A 13,559-nucleotide genomic window follows, 5' to 3' on the forward strand; every position below is an offset into this window, starting at 1 on the left:
TCCCTATATTACATAGTGGAAAATGACTTTATGATACTTTCATGCAGTTTTTAGCTTATGGCCCTTTGGCCAACCCATTGTAGCTGTTGTTTCCTAAATACCCAAGTGAAATGTCATATTGTAACTACAGATTACTGAAATCTTAGAACCCACCAGGCCATTGATTAACCTTCCAAGCCAAAATGATATGAATTGACAGAACTTTCCATACTGTGCTTTTTTAAGCGATTTACAGTTTTTTGAATATGCTCTTTTTTTGTCCCCAAACATTAGACGAAATTGCGTTGTTTACAAAAATTTATTCATACAAACTTTGCACACTTGAAATAACACATCAGTTTCCTAGTTAGAGAGACAGAGAGACGTGTGTTCTCATAATACTCGCTTGATATTAGGTTAAGAATTGGTTGCACACAAAATATCGACTCACATCTAAAGGCAGATCACAGTAGGTCGAATCTGCTGCTTTTTATTAATTTTTTTTTTATTATTTTTTAAAGTAAGGCTCTTGGCGCTTCTGAAATAATGTACAAAGGATTAGCTGGGTAAATACGGGGGAAATCACTGCACTAGATAGAATAGAATTGAATTGAAAGAGAAGGAAAACCGAAAACTCTATTTGAACACTACAGCTAATACAAAGAAATACAAGGAGACCTACCCACTATCAACGAATTACACAGAGGAGACTTAAATACAAGCTGATGTTTTGCAGCATCGTAGGGCCACTAACAAGCCATCTGCGATTCGTGGCGATATAAAAGGAGAGGGGAAGGCACGGGAGCTGCAATCTGCATCCTGCGTCACGTTTTTGCCTGAGGTGGAGAATGCAGAATTAGAGGAAAGATTGATTCACTGCAATTAACTGTTTGCAGCAGGATATGTGTGTGTGTGTGGGAATCCACTGGGGGATACAAAGCCTTGTCTATAGCTTCAGGGCTCTCCAATCTGCGGGTGCTGAATTCTAACTGTAAATCAGCAGCATCAAGAAGCTGACAGATTGGAAGTTCCTGATCAGACTGTCCAGGTGCGACGTCTACTAAATCTTTCCTGTCGCAGTCCTGATCTGTAAACACTGCTGATTCGCACTCTGCTCTCGCTCCAAATCATTCATATTTGAAATGATTCACTAAGTCTAACTTCATAAATCTCTAAGAGCTTTATAGCTTTATAGCAATGTTCTCTTTGTAAATAAGGATAATGCGACAGAACTTATCTTTAACTTTCCTTGCAAAGGCTACATTGATGTTTCTTCTGGGGGTGGGGGAAAAGGAATTAGGTGGATTTTACACATTTTATTATGACAAAACGTTGTGTTTATGAAATCTTTTTTTTTTTTTTTACTAAGCAATAAGCCATCATGTAGAAAAATACATTTCTTTTTACCTTTAAGACTCGAGAAAACAAAGAAACAAAACTGTAAGTTATAGTAGTGCATAATTATTTAGTCGTAGCTACAACAGGGATTCCTAAGGTTACAAATAAGAGCAGCAGAACAGAACAAAGTCAGACTTGTTTACAATGGAGAGACAGAGAGAGAGAGAGAAGGGGAACAGTATTTAGTGCAGGACACGTGGTGTGGGTAGAGTTCTACTGGAAGCGAAAAAAGGGAGTGGCCAATAACAAGCTCAGGAGGAGAGAAGTTTTGGTATTCATGGATAATAGCATGGACAGCACCGGAGAGAAACACATAGTACTTCGCATACAGTACCAAGCTGCCCATTGTCAGTTAGGTAAAGGACTCCCCCAGCGGGAATTCTATTGAATCCTATAGGGATTAAGAAACCCAAAACCATTAACTTCATTTTGGGCGGTTTTGTTTCAATCTGAACTGTATCACTTCCAGGTTTAGTTTTGGCAAACAACTGGCAATTATTATACAGTCAGGGTTTACTATAAACTTTGGCCTGGTCCAATCAATAAGAAGCTGGAGTGGTATGGTATTCCTTCTCCCCCTTAGGTTTAATGGAACCGGGAGAGAGTAGGAATAATTTGGTAGAACTTCTTGGTCAACACGGGAGAATTTGAACGGACCGAGTCCCATCTGAAAAAAACCAACTAAGAACAAAAAAAAAGTAGAATCAAAGGAGGCAGGGGTGTTAGAATTAGTTAGAAAGGTGGGTCAGGGCTCCATAGACATAACTGTCTCTCTAGGGCTCCTGTTCCAAGACTCACCAAGGGAACAATCTGCTTCAGCATTCCCCCCAAACATTAGCATCAAAGCTCCCCTGTAGAAGGGCATCAATACTTATGTCCAGTTGCAATTGGTCAATAGTACTGTCTTCGACCATGTCGTGGATAAAAATACTAGCCTTTTAATCTCAGTTACAAAAATAAGAGTAACATCTCTTAAACAATGATTGTCTTTTTTTTCCTCCATTTTCTTATAAAACATAAATAAATCGTGCAACTTTTTTTTTGTGCACGCTAACTATGAGCTCTTCTTTATAATCTGTATATATATATTTATAATTTGTTTATATATATTGTCACTTATTGATTGGTCCACAAAGTAGATCTGTGCATTCTCTAGTGCTTTTGTACAAAAGAAAAACGATATTATTATCAAAATATTCATTTAATGGCTTTACTTCATACATAAATACATGTTTGTAGATAACACAGGAGCGATGATTGTTCAGTCAGTTGGGAGATGACTGGGTGGATGGGGCTGTACACACGAGGTGGCTGCTGGAGGCTCATCGCTACAAATATGCTACACGCCGTCCTTTGTTTTTAATTCTCTGTTTGTACCTTTTCCCCAGCACTGCTGCCAAGTATTTCTTGACAGCCATTTGTTTTCTGTAGCGACTGTAGCTGTCGGTGAAGATTCCATCTGAGTGCCGTTTAGATAAGGGTTCCGACTCGTCTTCCAAGCTGCTACTCACTGTTCTGCAATAGTACAGACAAAAGCGACAGTTTGCAAATTGGATCGGACTTTGTGCTCCGCAATGATAAAGCTTTTTTTTTTTTGTTATTGCGAGAAAGTCGCGTTCCAGTGGCATAGTCGCCAGTGGAACGTCAATTGAATCAATTAGAGCGAAATAAACGAGGCAAAGATACCAATAAACTGATGCTCCTCTCAACAGGCAACGTTACAGGAGCAGCAATCAGGGCTCATTTCTCACTAGCAACTTTGTAGCTGCAACTGATCCCTTGCATTATCTTTGTACAACTTGTCGTTGACACTGTCAAACTTCTGTAATAAGAATTGTACATCTTATTTACTGTATTAGCTGCTACTATATGGACAGTGTGAACAAAAGCCTGTTGATCTCCAGCTGCGACTGAATGACAAATCGCAGCAGACTACCAGGAATCATTCGGAAGGTGGCTGCCGCTCTTGTGCTCCACAATGGAGATTCACAAAACTGACATTTCCTGGCCTATAAGTCTTATCCCATAAATTTAGAGTGGACTTATGACAGCAACATGCTCTGAGGACCTTAATAATGACCATATTATGGATTCTCTATTAATCTAACAAAGGCTTTTCTGCACTAGTTGTCCTCAGAATGTACTTTCCTAAGCTGTTGCCAAACTGCACAAGTGGAACCACATGAAAATCCCATTCTACATACACCTGCACTGTATTAATTGTATATTAATACAAGATATGCCACTTGAAGCTAAAATGAGTTGCTTACCCCCCCCCCACCCCCAAATACAATCTTCTCTTATGTAAGAAAATGTAATAAATACAGTTGCAAAGATGTGTCTGTCTGCCCCTTCCTATTCTCTGTACTGCAGCTTCCAACTCTTGGCCGAAGTCTGCTCTCCTCCAGCTGAAACTTCAATTCCCACAATGCCTTGCACGCTCCTCACAGCTGCCTTCTGGTACATTGTTTCAAAGGTAGAACCACCAGTACAGAAAATAGCAAGGGGACAACCAGATACCGCGTTTCTTCTATATTCAAATAACTTGATTCGTGTATAATGGATATTTGCTTAGTGTTACATTTCTACAATATAGAATTATATTTTTCTCTTTACAATCCCATAATAAGTACAGGGTTGATCCCTAGCAAGTGACAGGGCATTTCTGCTATAGCATAAGCCCCCCCCCCCCTTACCCATTCTCCATTCAGATGTCTCTAATGGTACATACAATATTAATTCCATTCAATGCCCCAACACCTGAGCTTTCCCCATTTACTGGCTTTATACTGGCTTTAATTTCCTGTCAATAATGGAACATAACATAAAGCGACTTCCTCCAAGCATATGGTTCTTCTTTTGTTCTTAATAAAAAACTAGCATTTATATTCTATTTCTATTTAGTATTTTTGGTCTATTTATTTGTAGCCACGCCTTCTGAGTTTATAGTGGAGAAAACAGCCCTGTTCCCAATCAATCTCATAATGTAATGTTATTACCGCCCTATTACACTGCTCATTTACATGGTGCCATTAAAACCCCATATATCTTGCTTATAATCTGATTTATCCAAGCCATAGCACAATTGCCCCAGCCCTACAACAGATGCGTGCTTATAATGTCAATGTTTGTCCTTAGGACATTCAGGCCATAAATTACTAAAAAGAGGGTTCTATTGTTTTTTTTTATCAAGCCTGGGGTTTAATATTTAAATTCACAAACACGCAGCACTATTCCCCCTATATGTCCAAACCTCAGCCATGCAGTGGATGTCTTCTCAGAACTATTTTTCACGTTCAGGAAGCAAGTAGCGAGGAAAATATCTTAATGTCAGTGCCAATTATTGCTGTGTAAATCCTGAACAAAGGCTACAAACATCTGCCACGGTGCAAGGCAGGCTCCATTAGGCAGCTCCATGCCTTGATCCTCCTGTTAGACAACTCCCAGAGGACTCTGTCTCACTAGCAATCACTACAGGGCTGTCCTGCCTTTTGCTACCCTAATTGCCTCTGGGGCTCTCTGTCTTGCAGTATAAAAAGCCTAGTGTTTTCCATTAGATATATATATATGGAAGAATATCACTGTACTGATTGGGGCCAGGAAAAGGAGAAAGGATGGAGGGGGTTGCTGTGCTAGGATCTCCTGCTTATCTACACCATTATCTCCAGAAAAATGTTATCTAAAGAGGTATTCTATCACTGTCATATTAGAAAGCTGGCACAGTTCATAATTCTCAAATTAAAAGTGACACATTTGCATCCAGCGAGGTTTCCCTCATCAAATGCGCCAACGCCCACAAGTCGCAGCGTTTGATCAAACAGGATACGCGAACCAAAGCGATTTCAGCTGCAAATTCGTTTGGCAGCGATTGTTCTGTACATCTTGTTCTAGACGCCCCTAACATGTTTAATTTAAAGACAAAGCCAATGAAAGCTGCCTACCACCTAGGTCAGAAGTCAAAAAACTACAGGAGAAGCCCCCCTGATAGGAATCTGCGTGCCTGGCTTTGGAGGCAGATCATTTAAGTGTACGGAGCAGACACAAAATATACATCCCATGTATTATTCATGCACAAAATGCAATGGATCCCTATGGGTTTGATTAGAATGTTACTTCTTCCTGAAAGCTGTATTAGACTTTTGCACTAAGTAATGGCTCAGCTCTAAACAATATTGAACTTTACAAAAAAAAAAAAAGAACATATTGTTTAAAACGCATGTGTATATTACAGGTTATATCAGGCCCAATAATGACATTCACAAGCAAAAAATAAAATCTCCCTGAAAATGTGCTTGGATTGGAATAATAAATGAAACACACCCTGCTGCTTTTCTTTACTATGCTATGCTGGTCTTTGTTGCTAAAAGCCCCTGCTGCATATGTTGTGTATTCGTATGAGTAATGGTACAAGGCAACCTAAAATACATTATTAATGTCTCCTCCAGATGGAAAGAATTCGCTTGTTTTTTTTTATTTATTTATTTATTATTTTTTTTTACAGAGCTCAGCCTTACCCTAAGCGTTGGGCCATCAGAGTATGCAGGTATTTTCTTGCAGACAAATGCCCCAGCACATTCCTATAGACTTTGTTTAATAGTTCATCAGCATGTCTGACAACAGCAAAGGAAAAAATACATAAATATATGTGGATTCCTGGAAAACTGACATCAACATGTGTTGTTGTTTTATTTTTTTTTCTAGAAATTAAAAAAAAAAATTGCATTTCTCAGTGGAATGTTTAGGGGGTGGAACAGCTTCCTGATTATCTGTGCGCCAATTTGTCATGGGTCGTGTTTGACTCTGCTTCTCGTGTTCTATGGGGGTCTCACCCTCCCTCCCACATTTTCATTCGCTCTTTCCCCATGTTCCTTATGTATATTTAATTCTCAGAGAAGCTTCTTGTAATGGGCACATGCCACCTGCTAGAGGCTGACTCCTATCCATCTCTACCCACGTTCCATTTAAATGCGCATCTCCTGTTGGGCAATTTGGTTGCTTTGCAGCCCTTGCAATGCGCACTGACATGAAACAGAAACACGATGATTGTGTTTGTGGATATTATTCGGTTATTTGTGACTATGAAACAGATCGGCTAGCAATGTAACCCAATTAGGAGAAAGGAAAAAAAACAAAAAACAAAAGCTTCAATTCACCTCTTTTCCGGCGGGTAATAAAATGAATACATATCGTCTAGGACCGAGGAGGGGTTCCCCATACCCAGAGGGTCGTTCTCAAATGCAAAGTCTGGGAGAGTGTTGCCGTCTTCATCATATACTTCATCCTCTAGCCTAATGAGCAAAGCAAAGGGAGGGCAGAAAATGAATTGTCAGCCTGTTAATGAATCAGAGATGATCCTAAACGACTTGATCAGGGATAGTGTTGGGCTATGTGGAATCCTGGCAAGTGATTATCTCTGCACAGGTCCCTTTCCTGAGAATATTGTTTGGGGATGAGATGCCAGACGCTGATGGAAAGTAGAGACCCCCCTGGGACCCCCATCAATCTGTAGGTGGGCGTGAGTGAAATAACAAATGCAACCCATCTGTGAATTGACCTGAGGTTGGGGCTGGGCCAGCTCAGGCTGCCAAATCCTACAATGATTAGTAAAGAGAGAGAAAGGAGGGGAGTGAGGGAACCAAGTTGCCTCTATTGGCAGAAGGGAGTCATCAAAGACACCAGCGGCTTCTGGGAGCGCCCAGTCTTGGCCACACAGCACCCAAGTTGACTTAACATTGTCATTAGCCAGATTTTCTCTCCATCTATTACAAGGGAGGGGTCTGATTTTGAATTGGGTCCTGACTTGGATCATTGTTAAATCCTTCCTTAAGACTATTATATTTTATTTTTAGTCATTTTGTATGCGCCGGCATGTAGGTCACCATAAGCTATTTTTATCAGCTGGCGCTGGCAGCTCTATTAATAATAGATGTTTCCAAAGTGTTTTTACTCTTGCTAAATCTGGATCATAGTTTCAAAGTGTCAGAGTCTCTTTACCACAGGCAATTGATCTGGGGTATTAGAGAGATCATCTCTGCCAAGGAATACAGGGCCTGGCACTGACAGTGTCTCTGCTCTCAAAGATATTATAAGCATTCATTGACTATACTTTCTTTTTTTTTGCTCTGCGGTTTTGTACACCACACATATAGGATCAGGTTCTGGATATTCATGTGCTTTGTAGAAATAACCCCATTTATAGAGTGTAGTACTAAAGTCCCATGGGACACACTGATCTCAAGCTCAGTTTTCCTTTCTCCAACTGCTGCTTAAGGTTGTCTGACCAGATAGGAGTATATATTTTTTTCAGCAGAAGCTGAAGAGGGATTCTGGGAGTTGTAGTCCAATGGCAGCTGGAAAGCATTTGAGTCTTCCTGGTTATTTCAAATACCTGATTTAGTGACTCTTTAAGAATGTATGCCAACTCCAAATGTAAAGTTGCACCTATTATATTTAGTATGGGTGCTAATAAAAAGGAAACCCTAATAGCCCACAGCACAAACATTTACACAAACATGTCAAGAATCCTAACCACATCCATATTAATCCGTCACTCATATCTTCGAATTACTTAAAAATTAAACTGCATGTTTATAAATATATTGAGCATTTGTCCAGCTATCAGCTGCTTTTGTTTTCTTTCACCATTCCGATCATTTAACGATTATATTTGTCATTTATGTATTTGTATAAAAAAAAAGGTGTATGTTTCTAGATTTAATTAGTAAATCTTTTATCCAACGTACAGGACTCCTTATCCTTAAATAATCAGTTGAGAGAAGGGAAGGTTAATAGCATCACTATTAAATGGAATTTACATTTAAGGAAAATGTACCTTTGGCACCAGCTGTAAAATACATTTCAGCCAGCAGCACAGAGCAGCCTTTGCCTTTAAACGAAATCAATATGACAACTGTATTCCTGCAGATGCATATCCTTAATTTATCTGCACAGATCAATGGCACGTGTGCAACAAGAACGCAATTAAAATTAAATCTATATCAGTTCACTCTAATAAAAAAAAATATGTATCCAGAGTAGAAAATACTTAAATGCTCTTTGTGTTAAAGAAAGTGCAAGCCTTACTGCCGGTTAATTAAAAACACATTAAATTAGTATATCAAGGAGAAATATACCCTTTGCCAGACATCGGTGAGATTATTGCTTCTTATGGCACAATAGCAACTGGCTGACTTATATTAATTTTAATGAGGGTAGGTGCCAGGAAGGGTCCCTCTGAGTATTCTTTACATGCCAGATTGTATCTGTGATGTCTCTGCTGGGATTGCCAAACAGGTGGTCTTTTCTTTGCTTTCTGGCTTTCAGTTCCCCAAAGTCTAAAGTTTTAAGGAGGATGAAGGCATTTAAAGCCAAGCTCCCTTTCCAATGGTACAGTGTGTGATAAGCAACAAGCACAGCCAAATGCACAAAACAGTCTCCAAACATGTTGCACACCAGATTGTCCTCTCAGAAAGAAATGGGGGTTATCACATAAGTAGGAGGATTTGCATGCAGAACATTGAGACTTGTCGCAGACTTACCTAAGTGCTGGGTACTTGAGCGCAGCAGGTGAGGAGTGGACGCTGCAGCGCATGATGCCATAGAGCAGAAGCCAGGCGAGCAGCGCTTTCCTACACATTGTCTTTCTGCAGACAAGGAATGCAGGATATCACTTAAACAAGTATTGACTAATACCCCAAGTACTAGACTTACCCAGTCACACAGGTAGAAATAGCAGAGGAAAATACAAGGCACACACTCTATTCATAAGAGACTCAAGTATGCAAATGCACAGATACACACACTAAGTGTTTATATATATACAGTATATTAAAGGCATATACTTACCATATAAAGAGCAAGTCCTTCTATACAGAAAGCCGCCTGGTTTCGAATTGAGCCAGGTGCCCGGTAAGTTTGCGCCCGTGTCTGTTAGAAAGTGGGCAGCTGCATCGTTCTGTCTCACAGCTGGCAGGTTGCTGTGGTTTCGATTAAAAGTTTGATGTAAGCCACAAATCCAGAAGAAAAAAAAAATACAAGGTGGATTCCGGCTGGGCACTGGGCAGAGGAAAGGGGGCAGAATGACAAAAGAGGGTGGCGGAGGATGTGATAGATCTAAGCTCCCTAGCTACTGTGTACAGGTAAAAGAAGCAGATAGCAGAAGTGAATAAAAGAATTAGAAAAGCAAAAGAGCTAGGGAGGCAGTGAGAGCTGGAACAGCCTGTGTTGAGTCTTGGACAGAGATGCTGACAATGAGATGAGAATCCTCTTTGAGATACTTCTCCTGAGGCGGTCCTCTAGCTGCTTTCTTCTTCTGCTGCTGCTGAGGCTGAGGCTGCTGCTTATTCAAGTTGGCCAGCCCTCGTTCTTGTCTGCTTGCGTGTGTATCTGTATATATAGATGCAGCTATTTCTATGTGTCTCTCCCTCTCTCTATATATATAAATATATACATGCAATAGGCAGAGGGCTTTCAGCTCCTTTAGGAAGATCTGGCTTTGTCAGTGCTTGTCTGCCTATTACCTTTCCATGCCAGCTATTGTTTGGGATTGTGTGGAGCTCGGATTTTTATCCATGAATCAAAGAGCTTCCTTTTTTTTTCTCGAAGTGTTAAGTCACGTAATGATCCGGTATCAGAATAGACGTCATCAGGCCAATTCCTCCAGGAACACAATAAGAACTCTCATGTTTCCTCACAAATGATCCCATCACAGTCATAGGCTTTGCTTATAAATACACAATGCAAGACTCATTTCCTTTCATCTTACCACATATAGCCATATTTTTTATTTTATTGTTTGTATGTGCTGCCCAGAGTGATTCTGGTAACTAGATCTAACAGTTCGGGGAATGCAGAAGGAATCTATCTGGCTTCTTAGAGTTTAACCAAGAAACATATCCCTTGCCCAGTTAATGGTATTGTTTGATACACATCTGCATATGGAGCGTATATAGGGCACGTATTAACGCCTAGCAGGAACAGTTTAAGTTGGAATTACTGATCTGTGAAGTGTCACTAAAGCATTCAGGGTTTTCTCTAATGATTGTGATTTATATTCCTGCCTAATAACGTCAAGAATTTCACATCTGACTTGATCTTCTCCAGTTGGTTTAATCAAGGGAGCTGTCCACTCAGGCGGTGCTGAAACTCGGGACGCTGCGGGTTACACAATAATCAGCGTTAATTGGTTTTCATATTCTCAAGTCATTTTATCCCCCCCCCCAACCTATTCATAAAGAAACTGTTAATGACCTACGTGCTTTGTTGTAGACAACTCTGCTTATTTTTGGTCATATTCTCCCAATAACAACTTTTTTTTTACTACTTGTGTTGCCCAATTCTTAGAACCTCTTTAGTCCTTTCCATAGATAATTCTGATGGCAGAGGGACACGATGATACATTTTTCTTTAGTGATCCGTGCATTGCAGCAGCCTCTGAGCCATTACATGATTATTGCGTCACATCTAGCAGAAAATGACGTGGGATCACGACTGCTACGTGGGAAGAAGCCCACCAAAAGGCTTCCCGAGACGAACTAGACATAGAACGTGCTCTTCTGACTTTCCCTAATGGCAGGCATGACGTTTCCAAGAAGGACTGCTGCATATAGATGCTGTTTAACTATAGAACCATCTATAGTTATATTTATAACAAAAAATATAAGTATGAAGATCTGTTTCCAGATCAAACTCTTAGTTTTTAATCGTTTTCATTAGCTGCCTTCCTTCCCTGGATACGGTGCCTGCATGACAGCACTTTTATCAAATCATTGCTAGCTATTTTAGAAGCATTATAAGTGATTTCTTTATTTTTAAAATAAGCTTTAACTCAAATTCTTAGGTGATTTGTGGAATGACTGCAATTGCAAGGACGTACAACAAGATCGAGCGAGGAAATACTGCCACCTAGCGGGAAGCGACTCAACGACAGGACATTTCTCATTGGAAACTTAATCGAACTGTTTGCTTGTGTGAGCTAAGCAGGTAGTCAGTGAAAAATGATCATCAGCCAAATAACACCATTTCACCCAGGCAAGAGCATTATTTATATTAAAGCTGCTTCAGGGAAATGTGATTTATATTAAAGAAGGTTAAACAGCAGAACAAAACCCTTATTTAACTATTGACTTATAATAAAGCTCAGTGCACCAGTGACCTTCTCATCTCTTCTTTATAGTAAAATCATTTGTAATAATACATCAACATTAAAATGCACCACTTTCACTGTTTAAAGCTATGCCTATCCTTTTGGGATGCCTTTAAACCTGAACTCTGCTTGCAAGGGTAGGAAACGCTGGCTTCCTGCCTAAATCCTATAAATCTTCAAACTGCTGTCTGGTTCTACCCATTTGTGAGTCATTTCTTGTAAGAAATTTGATTTGCTTTAGCGTAGGTTTTTTTGTTTGAGGGATGTTAGTGTTGATGCTATTGGCATCCATCATGATTCTCAGGAAGATGGAGACATTCTTGAGGATTTATTGCAACCTTCTTATTTTTTTACATTGTATCAAAGAAAGTATACAGGCTATCAGTTCTAATCGATTTTATCTTTTCAGGATGACTGTAGCCCCCTCTTGCTAGATGTCAGGATATGCTCTCATTGCTGTTTGCGCAGGAGTTCTGGAATACAAAGAAGCAAATGCTAGATTTTTCGCTTTTCCTTTATAAAAAAGTACAATGATATACTGTTTGGGTGCTAATAACAATTGAAGCCACTTCAATACACCTTATAACAGACTCCTTAAAAAAACTTAAATGAGACTCAAACTAATTGCAAAATGTTGTCCTTTCATTAGAAGACTGTAGAATATAATAACATAAATTCCCTTTAACTCAGCAAGTGTGATTGCTAAAGTCCAGTAGATAAAGAGTCTCAATAATGGATATTTTAGATCCAGCTTTCATGATGAGGATATAATAATAATAATAATAAAGCAACACAACACAAAGTTCTTGATTTTATATTCATTTTCAAGCAAATGTATATTCATTTTTTTATAAATAGATAATCGAAACATTGAATTAGATAGGGTTAGACATGTCTATTACAGATGAAAGGAACACACACTCCTCTTCTGGTTAGGAGACGGGGTTTTTGCCATTTTTACTCCTTGTAAGTTAGGCCTCCTTTAGAAGTAATTCTCCGTAAACATAATATGAATAATTCATATGACGGTACATATTTTATTGAGAATTGTCTCAAGGTCAACGGAAGCAATGGAAGGTGTTAGGTCTTAGTTCTCTATGTACATATTTAATGAAATGATACATTTGGTGAAAGGGTAAGAAAATCAATCACAATACGAGGGCATAAAAAGCCTATAAATAAAGTAAGGCACAGCCATTTCCGTTCCCTTCTGAGGCAGCAGCAGGTGATGTGTCTGTGATCATCGTCACTGGTGACTTAACTGCCAGATAGTCCTGGTCACATTGTTATAAATACGGAATTTTAATAGCGCAATGAAGCACGCTCAGACTGTTAGCTGCACTTGTTTGGTATAATGGCAAACTTTAACCTTTAAGGAAGGATATCATTACCTGTTTATTTTTTCCAGAATACCCAAATTAGAGAAACATGAAAGATGTTGAATAAAATCAATTGAAATAAATATATTGATACAGATGGATGGAGAGTTCAATTTAGAAAAGACTCACCAACTGAGTTGCTGTTGGCTGCTATAAACCCCTTACTGCCCAACCTACTGTGCAGTGTTCACATGCAACAGGGTAGAGGCAAGTTAACTGATTTTGTTCAATGAGGAAGTGCTTCCCTTACATTAATGATTTTTATGCTAAACTGAAAAGTGCAAACAGTGCAAGGAGTGCACAACATTTTTTGGGAGACTCCTACCTGCCCCCCTTAGGTGCTTATCTGCATGTTGTGGACTCCATGTACTGTTTGCACTTTACAGTTTATAATAAAAGGCAATCATTGAAGGGGTGCAATCAATGGCGTAACTAGATGTTACTGGACCCAACAGCAAATTCATGTTAGGGTTCCCAACATAACCAGAGGTTGTCCTTTTTTTACCAATATCTGTTGAAATTGCTCAATATGTAGGGCCTCATGGGGCACCTATACTGCCTGGGCCCCCCTGCAGCTGCAGGGTCTGCTTCCTCTGTAGTTATGCCCCTGGGTACAATTCCCCATTGAAAATAATTGGTGCATTTGCCTCTACTCCATT

General features: G+C 39.5%; 1 protein-coding gene across 2 annotated transcripts; it reads right to left on the bottom strand.

Annotated features, from left to right (window-relative positions):
- Positions 1-279: 279 nt before the first annotated feature.
- On the bottom strand, positions 280-9,882 carry adcyap1.L (adenylate cyclase activating polypeptide 1 (pituitary) L homeolog). Of its 2 annotated transcripts, NM_001088478.1 has the most exon segments (5): positions 1,376-2,892; positions 5,892-5,987; positions 6,531-6,665; positions 8,916-9,020; positions 9,223-9,365. In NM_001088478.1, coding segments are annotated over 4 exon segments (516 nt in total). In that variant the 5' UTR covers positions 9,014-9,020; positions 9,223-9,365; the 3' UTR covers positions 1,376-2,705.
- Positions 9,883-13,559: the final 3,677 nt, after the last annotated feature.

This window comes from Xenopus laevis, chromosome 6L (assembly GCF_017654675.1).
Source record: "Xenopus laevis strain J_2021 chromosome 6L, Xenopus_laevis_v10.1, whole genome shotgun sequence".
Lineage (NCBI taxonomy): Eukaryota > Metazoa > Chordata > Amphibia > Anura > Pipidae > Xenopus > Xenopus laevis.